This window comes from Heloderma suspectum, chromosome 2, assembly GCF_057233095.1.
Source record: "Heloderma suspectum isolate Gila_16-S chromosome 2, 16-S_ref, whole genome shotgun sequence".
Taxonomy (NCBI): Eukaryota; Metazoa; Chordata; class Lepidosauria; order Squamata; family Helodermatidae; genus Heloderma; species Heloderma suspectum.
In genome coordinates, this window is record NC_139459.1 from 47,829,529 (window position 1) to 47,848,860 (window position 19,332).

At 44.0% G+C, this 19,332-nt stretch overlaps 1 protein-coding gene across 1 annotated transcript in view; it reads right to left on the reverse strand.

Moving 5' to 3' along the window:
• Positions 1-408: 408 nt before the first annotated feature.
• Positions 409-19,332, reverse strand: part of LOC146352191 (proteinase-activated receptor 1-like) — a 28,253-nt gene continuing 9,329 nt past the window's right edge. Inside the window, exon 2 of the mRNA XM_084833432.1 lies at positions 409-3,507. Within this exon, the coding sequence (XP_084689558.1) occupies positions 2,321-3,507 (1,187 nt within the window). The 3' untranslated portion in view covers positions 409-2,320. The remainder of the gene's footprint in view (positions 3,508-19,332) is intronic.

Here is a 19,332-nt window from a genome sequence, read left to right on the forward strand (position 1 = left end):
ACTGCACTTCTTTGAACACGTGAGGGAGGGGGATCAAGCCTCCACTCATTGGCTGCCCCACACCTACGCCACTGCTGACGTTCATTCCTACTTGCGGCTGGACCTGCCCACACCACCCCAACTAATGCAGATTCAGTTCCTGTATACATCACAAAAGCGGAGGCATACAGCACTGCGCATACCGTGAAATGAGCTAATTTGATTCCATGAAAATGCGAATTTTGCCCAAATTGCTTCACAAAGCATTTCTGTTTAGATTGGCCTCTGAAAAAGCCCTATGGGAATTATTACTGCACGTCTTCCCCAGAGCTTTAGTTAAAGTGCAGGAAGCTGAGGAGGCTACAGGCTGCCAGAGAGATGACTGGCCACCTGATAAGTAAAGTAAGCATAAGAACCCCAAACCTAATTAATGAGATTTTCACCAACATTTTATTCTCCTTTGAATTTCTTTTCAAAAATGATTTCTAGCGAATTGAATGAGAATGGTTAAAAAAATTTCAGCACAGCATCCCCCAAAAGGCATAAGACATAAAAGCATGGAAGGTGAATATAACGAAATAGGTGCAATGTAAGCAAAGTGATTTTTAAAACCATATAATAACTCAAATGTTCTGTTGTATTGGTTTCAGAGCAATAATTTTTAAGTGAACAGATATCAGACTGGAGATATATATGGTAAACTTGCATTATGGATTAACACACGAATCAACCAAATACAGGTCATAAATATATTAATAGCTGGGTTTAATTCAGTTTTCAAAAATAAGAAAATAAAATATGAAACATTGGCATTATAGTTTAACAAAGCAAAACTACAGAGTAATTTATTTGGTTAATTCAGAAATATATTACAATATTATTTACAAGACTGCAAAGTATTTATACATTTTTAATATTTGTACATCTATAAAAATGAAAATATGTAGCTACATAAAGTACAGTTACATTATTTTACATAAGTGTATTTTGATGTATATTTCACCCAACAGGAAAGAAAATGGAAGTCAATTTCAGATTCCTCCTATAACATGTTTTCATTTCCTTACCAAAACCAACTAAACACACTTTGTGACTTTAAATAGTAAACCAATGGAAAACAATGCACTTCAAAGAGTAATGCAATACATCCCAAAGAAAGTGTTAGTATGTTGTGAGCATCTCCTGCATTATAAGCAGATAACTTCTTTTCAGCTTACAGGCTGCTGAATTGAAATAAGCCCAACGGAACACAATGGTACTTACTTCTAAGTAGACATGTATAGGACTGCACTGTTATTTTTCATCTCCCATTTGGTGAAACATACATTATATTATCCACACAAAGTAGCAAAACATACATTTAGAATGCTATATTTATGAAAATGAAGATACATATTTAAAATATCCATTTTAAATTCATATATATGGCTATCATTCCTTAATGTCCCCTTTTGTACTCCGTGAAAACATAAACTTCACCTCAATTAAGCTAACTTACTAAGTTTTTTGATGAATCCAATGAGATTAAACCCGGTGTTTGAAACATTCCATCACAAAGCTAGTTCGCAACAGCATGACCAAAAATAGAACCAGGATGGCATTATGCCGGGGTGCAAAAAGTGTGTTCCGCAGCCCTCGAAGCTGTTTCTGGCAGTCTGCCAAGCCCCCCTCCCCCATCTGTCACCAACCGAAAAAACTGTAGCAGCACTCTTTCGGATTTCCCTTCCTAGCACTAGGAAGGGAATCCTTTCCTTAACTCCGATATCTGCTGAGAGATCAGAGGTAAGGAAGAGGGTTCCTTGCTAGCATTAGTGCTAGCAAGAGGAACCCTCCCCTTATCTTCCAGTTCCAATGTCTGTCTGTGTGTGCGAGAACATGCATGAGTGTGTGTATGTGCACGTGCCAAAAAGCTTGTGCACCCCTGCATTATGCCAGCGAGATGGTAGGGTTATGCAAACAGTAGCAGGTTTCACTCAAAATTACTGGGGTCATAAGGGATAGGTTTATCTCACCCTGCAATGATAAAAATAAAGCTCTGTGGTTGCCTTGCTCTTTCCAACAGAGAAACCACAGAGAGAGATGCAATGTATATTTGGCTATAAAGCGTGTATGCAGATGTGCACACACATACACATATGAGCACACACTGTAACCATCCTCCTTAGGGTCTTTGCTCTCCCTTCCTCTCAAACTCCATCTCTCATAATGACAGGTATTATGGTAAGGAACATATACTAATCATTTGAAAAATGTGTGCATGCTAATATTTTTCAGTACAATATCTTGAAAATAGAGCTCTATAAAGCATTAGTGCACAAAATGTACATTTGTCCAGAAAAGATTATGTTAACAACTTCCTGTAGACACTGTTACCAAGCGTACTGGTGCAAGTTCCCCTTCGGCTGGTCCTAGTCATTAATTGGTCACTGGTGCTACTACTGCAGGGTTCAGAGCTCTCTTTGCAGCACAAGAGATTGATAAGATGTCGTTGACATTCAGAAGAGGCATAATAATAGATCAAAGGATCAATGCAGCAACTTATACTGCTAATACAGACACAGAGAAGATAGACAAAATAGATATCTCCCACATAGTTTTTGTAAGAAAAATGGATGTAATGAACTAACAAGAGAACATTTGTGGGACCAAAACACATAATAAAAATAGTGAAAACAGCTACAGACAAGAGTAAAGCCCGTGTCTTTTTACTCTGCTTTGCAGCAATGTTCGAAGAACTAAGACACCAGATGATACAGACATAGCAAACAGAACAAACAATTAGTGGCACAAAAAAGAAAAGTGAAGAGAAAATAGTGAAAAAAATAAGGTAATATCCTTTAAGATACTTTTCATCCAGTACGTCATAACAGGTTGTAATGTTTAAGTGACGTATTTCACGTGTGAGGTCACTGGTAAGCAGAGGTATCACCCCAGCTATGGCTACAAGCCAGATGGCGACACACACCATAGAGGCACGCCTTAAAGTGCGCCACGACAGAGACTGCATCGGGTACACCACTGCCAGGAAGCGATCGATGCTTATCACCATCATCAGCAGTATGGAGCAATACATATTGCTGTAGAAGGTAGCAATGACAAAACTACACATTTCAGGTCCAAATGCCCAGTTGTTTCCAGAGAAATGGTAGACAATCTTAAAAGGAAGCACACTCACAAAGAGTACATCTGCAGAAGCCAGGTTGAGCATGTAGACCACAGCTGGCTTTTTCACCTTCAATTTTATCAGGAACACAAGAATTGCCATGATGTTCAGAGGAAGACTCAGTATGACAACTAGTGCGTAGACAGAAGGAACAAAAAGGGTCAGCCATCCACTAGTCAGGTATTGCTCAGTTTCTTTAGACATATTATATACCAAGGGTATTTGTTTTCTTCTTTGACTGATAGATCCTGATCCAAGTTCCAAACCATTCTCAGCATCAATGTCTTCCAATGGAATCTTTTCAAAATCGTCGGCTACTGAAATGGGGAAGGATCTTGCAATGCTATAATTCTCTGGAAAAGATCCTAAGAGATTAAGATTATGATAATTAGGTATAACAGTCAGTTAACATATATACATTAGAAATTACTTCTGTGAACTATAATATGTGTGGTTTAGAGAACTCTAAAAGACAGGTTCATTTCAATACCACTAACATTACATTTTCCTGTTTTTCAGATCTCCTGTAAGATTATCATGCTACTTCCTACTACCCTTTTCTTTTCCTTTTACATTTAAAATGAAAGTGTTTAAGTAATTTCCATGTTGATATGTGTAATAAATCACCTTGTTTGATTTATTCTTGACCTTGGTTTCTTGACCTTGTTTGATTTATTAGATGCCATTACAACATAAAAATAGGAATTCCCATCCACCAGGTTTGGAATTCTAACAGAGCATTGACACAGATCCTATTATTCAGTGAATATTAATTAGATATTTCTCCAGACTATTTAAGTGCATGTTTCAGTGCAATAATTCAAATTCTAAAAACATTTTTTTCTGATAATTAAACAATGCCTTGCAGAGAATCATGAACTTTTCATAGCTTCAGTAACCTAAAGGCCACTGAGCTTCAAATTTCCTTAAGATAGATAAATGTACTCCAGTACTAATTACATGCTTGTTCATTTTCGGTTGACATCTACATGAAAGACATACAACTTTGGAACTGCCCAATTTGATTGGTATTATATCCATTTGTTGGGGCTGTTCACACGAAACGGTGGCATTCAGCAGCAAATCTTGGGTTAATTAACTCATGAATTGCAGGCATGCACGCTGCTTGTAAGCTGCTTCCAGCAACAACCTACAACTGATGCATTTGTCCATGACCTACGACCATGGTATCCGAACCTGGGCACTTTGGGCTGTTTGTGGATCAAGCAACCAAAAGTTAACCTATGGTTTGTTCTTGGGTTAAGGATTGTTTAACCCATAAACAACCCAAAGTGCCCATGTTTGGATGTCACAGTAACAACTTACAAATGCTGCATCTGTAGGTTCTTGCTGAAAACTGGAAGCAGCTCATGTGCAGCGTGTACTTCTGCAATTTGCAGTTTACTTAACCCATGACTTGTCACCAAATCCTACTGTTCTGTATGAACAAAGTCATTATGTTACTAGTATTATGAAGCAATGCATTTTTAAAAATGGAAATTTTTCAGTTAACTTTTTTCCTATTCCATACCATTGCTGCTGTGTTTGAGAAATTAGATAGGAGTTTTGGCAGGTTTGTTAGTTCGGCATCTGAAAGCCACCCTATTAGCAAATCAGGTCTTGTTATTGGGGTCAAAATAAACATGCAGGACTAGCAATCTATTTTGTAAAAACATACTACAAAATATGTGGGAAATCTAAAAGGTGATACTTAAAAAAAAAATACCGCTCTAGGAGGTTCACAAAAATTAAACCCCCCAAAATGAAGAATAAAATATAAAATATAAAAGCATTAAAACCACAATATAACAACACAACCAGAATAAAAGCCAGCAGTAATGCAGATATTTAAAATACAGATTTTAGACATCAAAGCTAAAAGACTAGGGAGCTAAAATGCTAAAACACTGGGAGAATAAAAAGGTTTTCACCTGGCACTGGAAGGAGTACAACATAGGTTCCAGGAAAACCTCTCTAGGGAGCTCATTCCAGAGCTGGGGGGCCACAGCTGAAAAGGCCCTCCTCCTGGTAGCCACCCACTGCACTTCCTTTGGCAGGGGCTCATGGAGAAGGACCGTTGAGGATGATCTTAGGGCCTGGGCAGGCACATATGAGAGGAGGCAATCCTTCAGTTAACCTGGCCCCAAGCCGTTAAGGGCTTTGCATGTTAATACCAGCACTCTGAATGGGGCCCGGAAATGGACTGGAAGCCAGTGCAGCTGGAAGGGATCTCCTTGGCCGGTCCCTGTTAACAATCTTACTGACCTATTTTGGACCAGCTGAAGTTTCTAGAGCGTTTTCAAAGGCAGCCCCACATATAAAGCATTGTAGTAATCTAGATGAGAGGTTATCAGAGCATGGATAACTGTAGCTAGGCTATCTCTGTCCAGATAAGGGTGTAGTTGGTATACCAGCCTAAGCTGATAAGAAGTGCTCTGTGCCACTGAGTTCACCTGTGCCTCAAGTGACAGTTCTGGATCCAAGAGCACCTGCAAACTACGAACGTGATCCTTTAGGGTGAGTACAGCCCCATCCAGAACAGGTTGAATATCACCTAGCCGGGCAGACGAACCACCCACTAACAGTACCTCCATCTTGTCTGGATTGAGTTTTAGTTTATTGGCCCTCATCCAGCCCAGGCACTGATTCAGAACAGCCACTGCCTCACCTGGGTTTGATGGGAAAGAGAGAAAGAGCTGGGTGTCATCCGCATATTGATGGCACCTCAGCCCACACCTCTGGATAACCTCCCCCAGCAGTTTCATGCAGATGTTGAACAGCATAGGGGATAAAATAGAGCCCTGTGGAACCCCATGGCACAATTGCCATGGCACAGGGCAATAATCCCCCAGCACCACCTTCTGGAATTGGCCATCCAAGTAGGAGCACAACCATTGCAGTGCAGTGCCTCCAACTCCCAACCCAGACAACCTATCCAGAAGGATACCATGGTTGATGGTATCGAAAGCCTCTGAGAGGCCCAGGAGAATCAACAGGCTTGCTCTCCCCCTGTCTCTCTCCCAGCAGAAGTCATCCCACAGGGCGACCAAGGCAGTTTCCGTTCCAAAACCAGGCCTGAAGCCTGACTGAAATGGATCTAGTTATGACACTTCCTATGCAGCCTCTGGCCTCCCCCACCCCCACTGCTCTGAGGTATCCTAGCTAGACAGCCAAGATCGGCTGTCTAGCCACAAATGCAGGGTGGATAGAGTGCGGAGGAGAAGATCCCTTCCGCACTCTGCCCACCCTACATTGGTTAGTCAGCCACCTCCAAGTTCTGAGGTGGCCAAATATCCCTATAGGACTGTGCCCTCCATCTCACCAGTTTGGCTTCTGGGAAATGAGTGTTCTGTTACTGGCCATACCCACCATTGCAGCCATTTTATGAATAGAAAAGGTGCCCCCATAACTTCTTGAGAGTGCCCATGACACTCTCAAAATTCCAAATGTGTCCACCAATTCAAAAAGTTTGGGTACCCCTGAATGTACTGGAACAGGGTCCATATTGTAAGGAACAGGCTGCTTAGAAAAAAAGAGAGCATTCTAGGCATCGTATTGATTTTCTGTCCTTTGCCAAAAATTATATCTGCTCTTCTCGTGTGTAAGAATAACAGGAAAGGAAGAAAAAGAAAGTAGACCAACAACCCAGGTAGAATGAAAAAATGATGGAAATGTTAAGTCACTGTTGCCAATATGGCTCCACAAAAGAAGTATCGTTGTTAGGCGGCATAATTAAGATTATGTCTTAATTAAGATCATGATTATCAAAATCTTAATTAAGATTATGTCTTAATTTATTTTCACAATAAATAATATTGTGAAAAACCTAGTAATGTGCATAGTACATGAAAAGCAACTAATGACAAGTCTGTTCCCCTAAGGGGATTTGCAATTTAGCCTGCTTACTAAACCAGTGTCCATCAGGCTACTGAACAGCCATGAAAGGAAAGCTCAGACCATTGATAAGAATGCCATTCATACTACAAAGGAACAGATTAAAAATCACATGACTTCTCAGCAGCCTCACAGTATGAGCGCATTACCATTCAAGTTCAGTAGAGTGCACTTTGATCATTCAGCACTAATCATACATAAAAATGGGAGAGCCCGAAACATGATCTCAGTGGATTTTCCTCCCATAAAAGTGATAAAGGCCTTTATATTCTAGATCTAGAATACAAAATTGCAAGTTCTCAAACAAACACTGAAATTATGAGGCTTAAGTGTGGTTAGGCCAGAGATGTGTAACACAGCAGCGCATATAATTGTGTGAATTGGCAAGACATGATGTTATGCTGGCCTGATACAATCTAGTTCTTACTTGTTTTTATTGACATAGACATTCCTTTCTTAGAAAATTCAATTTTAAATAAAGCACCATGTTAACTAAAATGTTGACACATTTTATTTTATGCCCAGATTGACACATGATCCCAGAAGAGACTAGGTGACTCAGAAGAGAAACCATAGTTTAATCATTTGTATTTTACATAAAACAATTGCCTCTGACAACAGCATGGGTTTTTTTTTAGCCAAATGACAACTAGAATTTGGTACATTCCTCTAACCAGATTTTTACATTTAAGACGTATTTACTTTTAATTACTCCTGATATTAAACCTACTCCAGATGTATATGATGTAGAACAACTCTAAAAAAAAGACATTGAATTACTCTCAAGAAAAAGGCATTTAAAGAAATATACCTTAGGGCTACAATCCTATTTATACTTATCTTGGAGTAAGCCTCATTGAACACAATGTGACTTATTTCTGAGTAGACATGCATAGGATCGTGCTATCTGACACTGAAAAAAGTATTCTCATGAGTAAACAGTGCCAACGGCTGTACAAAATATACGGATTATGTTGAAAGGCAAACCCAAGGCCAAACCTGTTAGTAATGACTTGCATTTGGTATTGTAATAGCATTCATAAAATGCCAGTCTGCACATGGCTAGAGGCTACTGGAGCTTAAGGCACAAAGTATATGTAGTTATTATACAAAAAAGATCCAGCCACTGACAGCCAATTCCAACCCCACAGATTAGGTACTTATTTTCACCTACTTGGATGGAAACAGCCATCCTGTCTGTCTGTCTGTCTGTCTGACACACACACAAACACACACACACACACGGTAATGATGAGGTGCTGCTTACCCCAATTAGCCTTGTTCAGTCTTCCCCAGCTTGGTGCCCTTCAGATGATTTGTACTTCAACTCCCATCAGCTCCAGGTGATCTAGTGGCCACCAGACTGGGGAATGCTGGCCTAGCTGCTCATGTTCCAAAGACATATCTGTAACATTTCCTCTCTGTTTTGTACTGTTTTTAAGTTCACTGTTGAATTTGTGTGGGAGTGACTATGTAGTTCAAGCCTCAATTGCAAGGACTAATGGAAAAGTATAGTCTTAATGTTAGAAAAAGAGACTCCATAACCGTTGGTGCCTCAGTTACGTAGGAGCCCGAGTGGCGGGAAAAATGTGGGCGGAGCCAAAAGGAGAACCATAATGACGCGCTCATGACTAACGGCTTGGTAAGCTGATACTGACTGTTTATTGGCTATTGACTTGGTAAGCTGATGTACTGACTGTTTCATTGGTTACTCGCAAGAACAATAGAAGTGATATGGTATAAAAGGCTTTTGCACACGTGTCTCGGGGTCCAGACTGCTCTGCACCTGTTTTGCAAAATGTTTCAATAAAATAGTGTTGGATCCACTGCTGCCTGCCTGGCATCCTTTTCTTCTAAACCGGAAGCAAGAACTTTTTATCTAACAATTTGGTGCCGTGACTCGGATCCTGCTTCAGGGCGCGTCCCCTTCGCGCTGAGCTGAGGGTCCGCGAAGGAGAAGTGGCCACAGGCGGTTGTTTTACACTGCCTTCTCCTCATGACGGCGGTGGCAGAGGCGCTTGGGGACCAACGCCAGAGAGAGAGGGAGACGTGATCACTCCTTTTTGGCACCGGCAGTGGATCAATAGGCAGCTGGACGCGGCTGCGGGCGGGACAGAGGAGGCCTCGGGGTAAGTGAAACAGCTTACTTTAGGGGACACACGCGGGACGGTGGTGTGTTTGTGATTGTGTGAGATGCCTACGGGCGAAGCGAGTGAGGAGCCCCGATCTGCATTTCCTTGTCTCGGCGACAGGCTGGGTCAGAGGAGGGCAAAGCGCGAGATTTGTTGAGTGAAATCCCACCGTCATGGGCGGGTCCCAATCGAGGCTCACGGAAGAGTCCCATACGCCCTTGGAGTGTTGTTTGCGCAACTGGTCACATTTTAAGCAGGATTATGGAACTAAGATGACGGATCGACTTGTCCTTCTTTGTGCCCGGGAATGGCCGGTATTAGAACCCAAATGGCTACCCGAGGGGTCTTTTGACCCAACCCTGGTATCTGCTGTGCGCATAATAGTAACGCAAAGGGGAAGTTGGGATCAGTTCCCCTATATTGATTCATGGGCAACTTGCGTACCCCTCGGCGGCAGGCCCGCCCTGTGGGTAGTTAAATGTATGTCCTTGGCCCTCCCTTTGATAACTGAGAAAAAAATTGACGAGGAAGGGAACACCTAGGGTGGTAGCTACGGCCCCTGAGGATCCGTTGCTTCCTCCTCCCTACGGGACGGCTGTCATGAGGGGACCATGCCCGCCCCAGCCTCCATTTCCCCCAAGGGAGCCTGCCCAAGAGTTGCAACCGTTAAAAATTCCCAAGATTGGGTCTATGACTGAGTTCGAGGACACTCTCCAAGATTGTTTGGACGCCCTCGAGAAAGATTTTAAAGAGATGAAGGGTGCTTGGGGGCCTCGAACCCAGGAAAAGGCGCCTGATAAAGAGGGGGAAACCAAAGGAGGGCCTAATTACAATTTACGAAAGGACCCTCAGCCACCAGTAAAATTGACTTTCCGTATTAGAGAGGTCCCCGATCCTACCGCCCAACACCCACAGGGGACAATGTTTGTTTACGTTCCCTTTACGACATCTGATTTGTACAATTGGAAACAGTTCAATCCTCCCTTTGAGGAGGACCCCGGTCCATTGTTGTCCTTAATAGAAAATGTGAGGCTTACACACAATTCTACCTGGGACGACACACAGATGTTGTTAAACACTTGTTTCCTTAGTCAGAAACCGACTATTCTTGCCGGCATGCGCGCCAAGCTTAGGGAGGAGCTCCCCTTGTGACCGAAGATGAGATAGCAGCGGTGTTGCCTTTAAGACAGCCTGATCGGAGACTAGCCACCGCTGCACAAAGGCAGAGGCATGCCGTATTTTCAGCTCATTTTAGCAGGCATGAGACAAGCTGCGCGGAGGGCCCCCAATTTGCAAAAAGCTCTGACTTTAAAACAAGACAAAAACGAGCCTCCTGCTGTGTTCCTCCAAAGGCTAAAGGAAGCCTTCGCCAAGTATACTGATGTTGACTTGAATGACCCAAATAATTTAAGGATTCTCACGACTCAGTTCGTGGGAAATAGTTGCCAAGACATCAGAAAGAAGTTGCAGAAGGTTGAGAAAGGATTGGCGGCTGACCTAAGTGTTTTACTAGAGGTAGTTCAGAAAGTTTATGAAAGACAAGAGGCAAGCAAAACTCCTCGCTACTGTTCTCAGGCCAGAGCAAGGAGGGGTTAAGAAGGGTGGAAAGGGGAACAGAAAAGGGCCTCCCTTAGGAAAAGATCAGTGCCTTCTATAAAAAGATTGGACACTGAAAGCGAGACTGTGAAGCCCTAAAACAGAAAGAGAAAGAAAGTAGAGGGGAAGAGCAAAGAGTATTGTATGAACAAGAAATTAGGACAGACAGGGGCCCGGCCCCCTCTTGGCCGTCTCCGAGGCAAGAGGGGACCCCATGGTCAAAATTAAAGTTGGGGGCCGCTCCTACGATGCCCTTGTAGATACAGGGGCCGCCTTGTCCATTCTCCCCCTTAGCAGACTACCAACGGGAAGTGGGGGATCTACCACCATAATGGGGGTCGAGGGAAGGGCAACCCGAGTGCCCCTCTCTCATCCCTTGCTCACCAAGGTTAGGAAAACACACCTAAAACACGCGTTTGTCTGTACCCCCTCCTGTCCGGTGGCATTGTTAAGAAGGGACTTATTGACTAAGCAGCCAGCAAGCAGTAAAGGCTCCCCCTCTTTTGGATTCTCCTGATGCAAGCAGGGAGTCTATTGCAAAGGTCTCAAGCAAACTGGGCTCCATCAGTCTGAGTGCCATCAGCCATTCCAGCTCTTCTGCTGACATTGGGGCCAACAACTTCCATGGCAACTACGCCTTTGAGGGCATTGGTGATGAAGACCTCTAGGGGCCCTGCCCTAACGCAACTCTGTGAGATGTAAAATCTCCTCCTGGGTGGATCTCCATGTGCCTCAACCCCAGCCAGCTGCCCACCCTTTTGTCTACATGGATGGGGAGACGGCGCGACCGCTATATGAGGCGCTGCAAAAAGATAAATTAAATAAATGAAAATGGACTAAAAAGAAATAAATAAGTCTTTCCTCAGTCTCAAAGCTGCCCTTGTGTCGCCACCTGCCCTGGCCATACCAAATCCAAGTCGATATCGCCACACTGCTGCTGACAATACAGGGCAAAAGTAGACCGGGGCTCCCAGATCATGATTGCCTCGAAGTACTAGACCTAGACACCAAAGGCCAGCCAGATCTTGAAGATGAACCAATAGAGGGAGCCGAAGATCTGTTTGTAGACGGGTCTAGTTACTAGGGATGGGGGAGAATTTCTCCCCGAAACTTCGGGGGGCCAAGTGCCAACGCATTCGGTCCTCTGAAGGTTGTTCGGGGAGAAATTCTCCGCCCCCCGCCCCGGTATGGGACTTACCTTTCACAAATGTCCCTCCTGGCGGCGGGTCCCGGCGGCGGTTCGGCAGGTCTTCGTCAGGGGCGGGGGCGGCAGCCGGTCTTTCGACCGGCTGCCGCTGCCGCCATTATAAGAAAAGTAAAAAAAAAACAAAACGCCCCTGTGATAGGCTACGTAATGATTAACGTAGCCTATTACGGCTAGATTTGCAAACTCAGCCGTGATAGGCTACGTTAATCGTCACGTAGCCTATCACGGGTGACTTAAAAAAAAAAAAAGCGCGTACGGCTAATGGTGGCCCCCATAGGGAGCCGCCATTCGCGTTCCTTATTTGGTCCCTGTAGTCTACGTAAAGATTTACGTAGACTACGGCGAAAATAAGGACAACGCAAATAGTGTTGCCCTTATTTTCGCCGTAGTCTACGTAAATCTTTACGTAGACTACAGGGACCAAATAAGGAACGCGAATGGCGGCTCCCTATGGGGGCTGCCATTTGTGTACGCGTTTTTTTTTCTTTCAAACTCACCCGTGATAGGCTACGTGACGATTAACGTAGCCTATCACGGCTGACTTTGCAGATCTAGCCGTGATAGGCTACGTTAATCGTTACGTAGCCTATCACAGGGGCGTTTTTTTTTTCTTTTGAAGTTCGCGGCCGGGGAGACGGGGCGCTTCTCCCCGGCCTGAATTTCGGCCGGGCGAAGCGGGAAGCCTCCCCCCCGGCCTGAATTTCGGCTGGGTGAGGAGGGAAGCCTCCCCCCCCCCGGCCTGAACTTCGGGGGGAGCAGTGAAGCGCCTCCCCCCCACCGCGAAGCAAGCTGTGAGACCAGGTAAGTGACTTTCGTGCATCCCTACTAGTTACATGTTAGATGGAAAGCGTTACACGGGAGCAGCTGTCGTTACCCAAGACGAGAGTGTACACGAAGAATGACTGCCTCCTCATTTCTCCGCCCAATCCGCTGAGTTGGTAGCCTTAACAAGAGCCCTGCAGGCAGGCAAAGGGAAGCGAGTACACCGACAGCAAAAACGCCTTTGCCGTTGTGCATGCTCACAGACAACTGTAGAAGGAGAGGGGATTCCTTACAGCAAATGGATCCCCGGTAGCCAATGGCGGCTTAATAGTGGACCTTCTAGATGCCCTCCAACTACCCTTGCAAGTAGCTGTTATCCACGTCCGAGCCCATGGAAGGGAGAGAGAAGAAAAGTGGAAGCGGGGAAATCAAAGGGCAGATGAGGCCGCAAAGAGAGCAGCCAAGGAAGGAATCCAAGGGACATTCAGAAGTGAGTCCCCGCGACGATAAATGGATCCAGATGACGGATGGAAGACTGTTTCTCCCGCAGACCCTGCAGGGAGCTATCCTAGAACAAGTGCATCATTCTCTTAGACACCCTGGGGCATCACCCATGATGGACTATTGCAAGAGGCTATTTGTCTCTCCTGGCCTAACTGTACGCGCCTATTGACTAGCCACAACCTGCGAGGTCTGCCAGAAAACTAACTCCCCCAGGGCACCCCCTCCACCAAAAGGAGGGCGACCATGGGCGCGTACTATCCCTTCCAGAGGGTACAGATTGATTTTGCTGAAATGCCACCGTGTAGGGGTTACAGGTATTTGCTTGTAATAGTGACAGGGTGGGTAGAAGCGTTCCCATGCAGAAACTGTCAAGCAAAAACTGTAGTTGCTAAGTTGTTACAGGAGGTGGTGCCCCGGTTCTCCTTGCCTGAAGTTATAGAATCCGACCAGGGCTCACATTTCACCTCAGCTGTTACGCAAGGGTTGGCATGAGCCCTGGGGGTAGAGTGGCACTTACACTGCCCCTGGAGACCCCAGGCGAGTGGGCAGGTTGAAAAAACCAATCAGAGTCTCAAGGAGACTCTAACCAAGTTCCAGCAAGGGGTAAGACTCACTTGGGTTGAGGCTCTGCCAATAGCCCTAACAAAGTTTCGAAAAATGCCAAGAAAAGACATAAAGCTGTCCCCCTTTGAGCGAATGTTTGGATTCCCGCCTCAGGTACACTGCAGAAAGAGGGAGGAGGTCAAATGGGAGATCAAATGTTAAGGGGCCAGTTGACTTCTCTACAGTCTGTTCTTTCACAGCTACGAGCCTACTCTGTCCCGTTCCAGAGATTGCCGCTGGATGCCCCCATCCATCTCTTCCAACCGGGAGATGAAGTATTGCTGAAAAAGTAAAATAAAGAAGCTTTAAAGGAAGGGTGGGAAGGGCCCTACCTAGTGGGACCAACCAACCATTCATGTATAAAACTTGTAGGTTCTAGCAAATAGACACATTGCAGTCAATTGGAGCCATTCAGACGACCCCTGCCTCGTCCTGTCACCCGGAGAGAACAGGAGGACACGGGCAACGGTCCTCTGCTCCCTGGCACCCCACTGGAAGCTGCCAGGGACACAGGCGAAGAAGCCATCCAGGAGCCACAATTGCCTCTTGTTTATAAATCTCGGCACCTAAAAAAGGCCAGGATCCGACTCAATTGGGCTTGATAACATAACCACTATTGTTAAAATAAAGTGGCTATGGATCCTGATGTTGCTCTCCTGCATAACAGCCGGGGCAACAAGGAACTGTTGCCAAGAAAATGGGCACTGGAGAGAGGCATTCTATAGGTCCTCTTTGGGAGCGGAGTACTATAAGTCCAAGAAATCCACCACTTGTAATAGGGGTAAATAATAAAGTACAATTGATTAAGCCACTTTACACTGGTGAAAAGAGAGGCACTCTACCAGTAAGTAGCACAGTTTGCCTCCGCAGAGGGGAGCTACCAGAACCAGGGAGTGTGAGGACTATTCCTCAATGGGGGTTAGGTGAGTGGAGTCCATCACAGGTTCACCAAACCGTCAAAATACGGAAGGCAAAAGAAAAAGAAGGTAAACTAATCCCCGTCAAAAGAGACCCTCGACCACCTGCGTCTCCCAAACCACCTTTGGTGCAAATTCCTGAGGTAGAAAAGCGTCCCTGGAAAGCCAGATTAGGGGTCCCAATAACAGAAGAAACTGATAATGTGTGGCTAGAATGGGTAAAGTACACCGCGAATTCCTTAAATAAGTCTGACTGTTTTATTTGTGCTGCAGGAAGATCGGTCAAGGGTACTGCCTTTTCCTCTGGGATGGGACACTCCCTCCCTCCTCACCTGTGTGATCCATTTGTTCCAGCACCCTAACGCATGGGGAGAAGAGGAGTGCCAGACTCTCAATAAACTATACCCGTGATGCTGTAAAGGGATTGGCTGAGCAACTAGATGCCACTAGCCAAATGGCCTAGGAAAATCGGCGTGTTCTTGATATGATGTTAGCAGAAAAAGGAGGGGTATGTGTTATGCTAGGTGGGCGATGTTGCACCTTCATCCCTAACAACACTGCCCCAGACAGCACAGTAACAAGGGCCTTGCGGAGCCTCACCGCCTTATCCGCGGAGTTAGCTGAGAATTCAGAAATTAACAACCCCGTGACCGCCTGGTTAGAAAAGTGGTTTAGAAAATGGAAACACCTAGCAGCCTCAATCCTTATCTCGCTTGTAGTGGTAGTAAGAGTTCTGGTATTATTTGGTTGCTGCATTATCCCCTGTGTCAGAGGCTTATCCCAGCGATTGATAGAAACCGCTCTGTCAAAACAGATGCTCTTGCTTTATTGTACCAATAAAGAGGCTCCGTTTTAAACGCTTTAAGACATGAGTAAAGATTTAAAGGAGGGAATTGTTAGAAAAAGAGACTCCATAACCGTTGGTGCCTCAGTTACGTAGGAGCCTGAGTGGCGGGAAAAATGTGGGCGGAGCCAAAAGGAGAACCATAATGACGCGCTCATGACTAACGGCTTGGTAAGCTGATACTGATTGTTTATTGGCTATTGACTTGGTAAGCTGATGTACTGACTGTTTCATTGGTTACTGGCAAGAACAATAGAAGTGATATGGTATAAAAGGCTTTTGCACACGTGTCTCGGGGTCCAGACTGCTCTGCACCCGTTTTGCAAAACGTTTCAATAAAATAGTGTTGGATCCACTGCTGCCTGCCTGGCATCCTTTTCTTCTAAACCGGAAGCAAGAACTTTTTATCTAACATTAAGGCCCAAAGTAACAACAAAGGTTCTAGGTTCCCTTTGCTCTGGACATGAAGCACTTATCCAAAAATTAGTAACCAAAACACCGGGCAAGTTCTTTTGTAAAAACTGTAGGTGCAAACAGACACATCTGGGCTTTTAACAAAATGCTTATTAAAATAAAGGCAGTTTATTATAGAGGAAGAAGAAAACAAAAATAGTTTAATAGCAAAACACAAGTATAGCTGGTTAGCTGCCTTGCTGTATTATCGGCTGAGATGGAAACAGCAAACAGAGCCCAAGACTAGCATACAGTTGTAAAATCATGTTGTTTCAGACTATTTCAAATTATGTTGGCCACATGTTCCATAGGCTTTGGAGAAGCTCATGCCCAGCATGTCTTCTGCAGGCATTGCAATACCTGCTCCTGCAAAGGCATAGAACACTGGATTGGTGAAGGGAGGGGCATGGAATATGGAGAGCAAAGGAAGAAAAGTTGGTTGGGTGACAGTTGTAGAACTGGAGAAAAGAGCCCCGTGCAAGCATTTGCTGGTATGTATGTCAGGCTAAAGTGGGAAGGAGGTTGGGGATGCATAAGTAAGCCCTACCCGCAACATTCCCATAGGCATGGCTTCCAGTCAGATCTTTGCATACTGAGTGCAAAAGTCTGAAAATGGCTCTGTGAAAAGAGTTCCCACGATCAAAACCTTGCCACGTCCGTGCAATATGGAACAAGGTAACTGAAGGCCATGGAAAACATTTAGTAAAACAAAAGAGGGCTCGAAATGGGGGGGGGGAGTGTAGCTCCTACTAAATGTGAAAAACAAGCCAGCTACTCTGACCTTAGGAAAAATGATCTCTTAGCCCCAAGTGCTGTGATATCAATTTGCTCTGCTTTCACATCAACCCCACCCTGCCGAATATCTCATTTCTGATATCTTGGAGAGAAAAATCTATTTGAAGTTATGGTCCATCCTACCCTGAAGGCTCAAAGTAGGCCACAAATCTGAATGTTGGAAGCTAATAGTAGCTCCTGACTAAAGACCAAAATTAAAAGTCATAAAACAGATCCCTTAATCTGGTCCTGCTTATTTTGTTGTTGTTGTTTTAATATCACGCTCCATGCTGTTTGTTTTTAGTGCAGTCATAAAGGCTACATAACAAAAATCTTCATATAAGTATTAAAGGGTGCAATCCTATGAGGCTAGGCGGCCGCATCAAAACTCGGAGGTGGCCGCCTATCCAATTCACGACATCAGAAATGCGGAGGGGATCATCCCGTCAGTGCTTCAGCCGCCCTGCGTTTGCAGCTAGACAGCTGATTTTGGCTATCTAGCTGCGGGATGGCAAAGCGGAGGAAGCAGCTGCCGGACGACACATAGGATATGTTGTACCAGCATTTCTGCCTTCTCCACCCTGGAACGCCCCCTGGAATGTGCCATTTTTGCCACTCTGTGCTCCTCTTCCGAGCTGCCTGCAAGGCAGTGTGGGAGGGGGGGAAGGTCGGCCATAGGATTGCTCCCTTATTGTACTTTTATTGAACGTACTTATTTTTATTGTGTTCTTTTATGATTGTAAGCTACCATGAAATATAATTGATATAGGGCAAAACAAAGACAAAACACACAAGCAACAAGTGAGCTCTGATGGCAAATCTCCTCTGCTATATTTTTCTGAACAAAATTTTTCAGTTTTAGAAATCTGTTTCATAAAATTAATTTGTAATGCAATGAATGGATACTATAGTTAAATCAGGCAATTGGAATGATATAAAACCAGGCAAAAGTAAAATTATATCCAACAGGGCTACATCATCATCTTCATTATTATATTTACTTATATCCCACCTTTTTCCCAATACTGGGACTCAAGGCAGCTTTACAACATTAAAAACTTGTACAGTTAAAACATATAGATAGAAATATACAAACGTTAAAAATATAATTAAATCATCAGTAATATTAAAATTGTATAAAATATCAGAATTTAAAAAGCAGCAACAATACAAACAATATTCTCACAGGTCCAGACAATCTATCCCCCCCCAAAAAAGTTTTTGCCTGCCTGCAGAAACATACCAAGGAGGGTGCCTCAGCTGGTTCTTTGCCTCAGCTGGTTCTGTTGCAATTGCAGGTCAACCAGTTGCACAACGGGGCCTTGTTGCTTCTAAAAATGACCTCAGAAATGAGTGGAAACACTTATTTCCAGATCAGAACAGGTCAGTGGACCTCCCTTCTGGGATCCAAAGTCAACATCATACTATGTAACAGTAAAACTAGGTACTCTAGGTACCTACAGACACCCCTCTACAATACTTTTTACTAGGATTTGTTCTATTATCTTTAGCCCCAAATGTCTGACAGTCTTTAACAATTAGGCACTATCCTCCCGTTACTGTTTTGGGGAGACTGGTAAAATGTCACTCTGCTAAAGGGCTAATAGGGCCTCTTGTGACCTCCAACTTAAATTTATTATCCATGTATACATTATGTCCTCCTTGTACCAACATTCTTCTTCAAACTATGTAACTTTCAGTCTCTACTGTTCATTTCAACTTGGTGTTGTTTTTTGCACATACACCCAAATGCACTCATGTCCTGTAACAGGACTCATAGAGACTGTCAGAAAAAACTTCAAACTATTCGCACAACATGCCTTTTTTGTCATAGGAATTCACAGTCAGAATCAACCAGTGGTAGGAAACAGGACCAGTGTGAAGTTATTCTTCATACCCATGTATGAATCATAACTCGTATCCTAAGGAACAGCCAGTAATGGCCAATTTAAGAAAAAGTCCCTCCCTCCCATATGTTTCACAAAAAATTAACTTTGTAGTAAATGTGCATATAGATGTATGTATATATCCAAAGGCATAACATTGATGATAAAATTCAATTTGGCCCAAGTTGTTTATTGGAATGAAATGTTCATTGGTGATAAAGCGAGTCACCAAAAGCAGTGTCAGCTTTTAAAAAGTCAACAGTTTTTCTTTTAGTCAGCAAAACCCCCAGCAACAATAAAGCAAGATAAGCAACCAGCAAGATTTCCTATATCTCTATACTTTCTGTCAACTAAGACAAGAGTTTGGATTAAAGTTCCTGTTCAATAAATTCAGGCAGTGAAAACAATTTTTTGGCATAGTAGATCAGCGTTGTAAATAAGCCCACAAAAGTTACCAAAAAGTGTACAAACCTGCTAAGAGGCTAGTAGCTCCAGGTGCCATGCTGGCCATGGCAGAGCTAATAGCATGGAAACAAAGGCTAATAGCCTGGAAAACAGCATATATAACATTAATACCTAAAGAAGGACAGGATTTAACCTCGACAAAAAACTACAGAC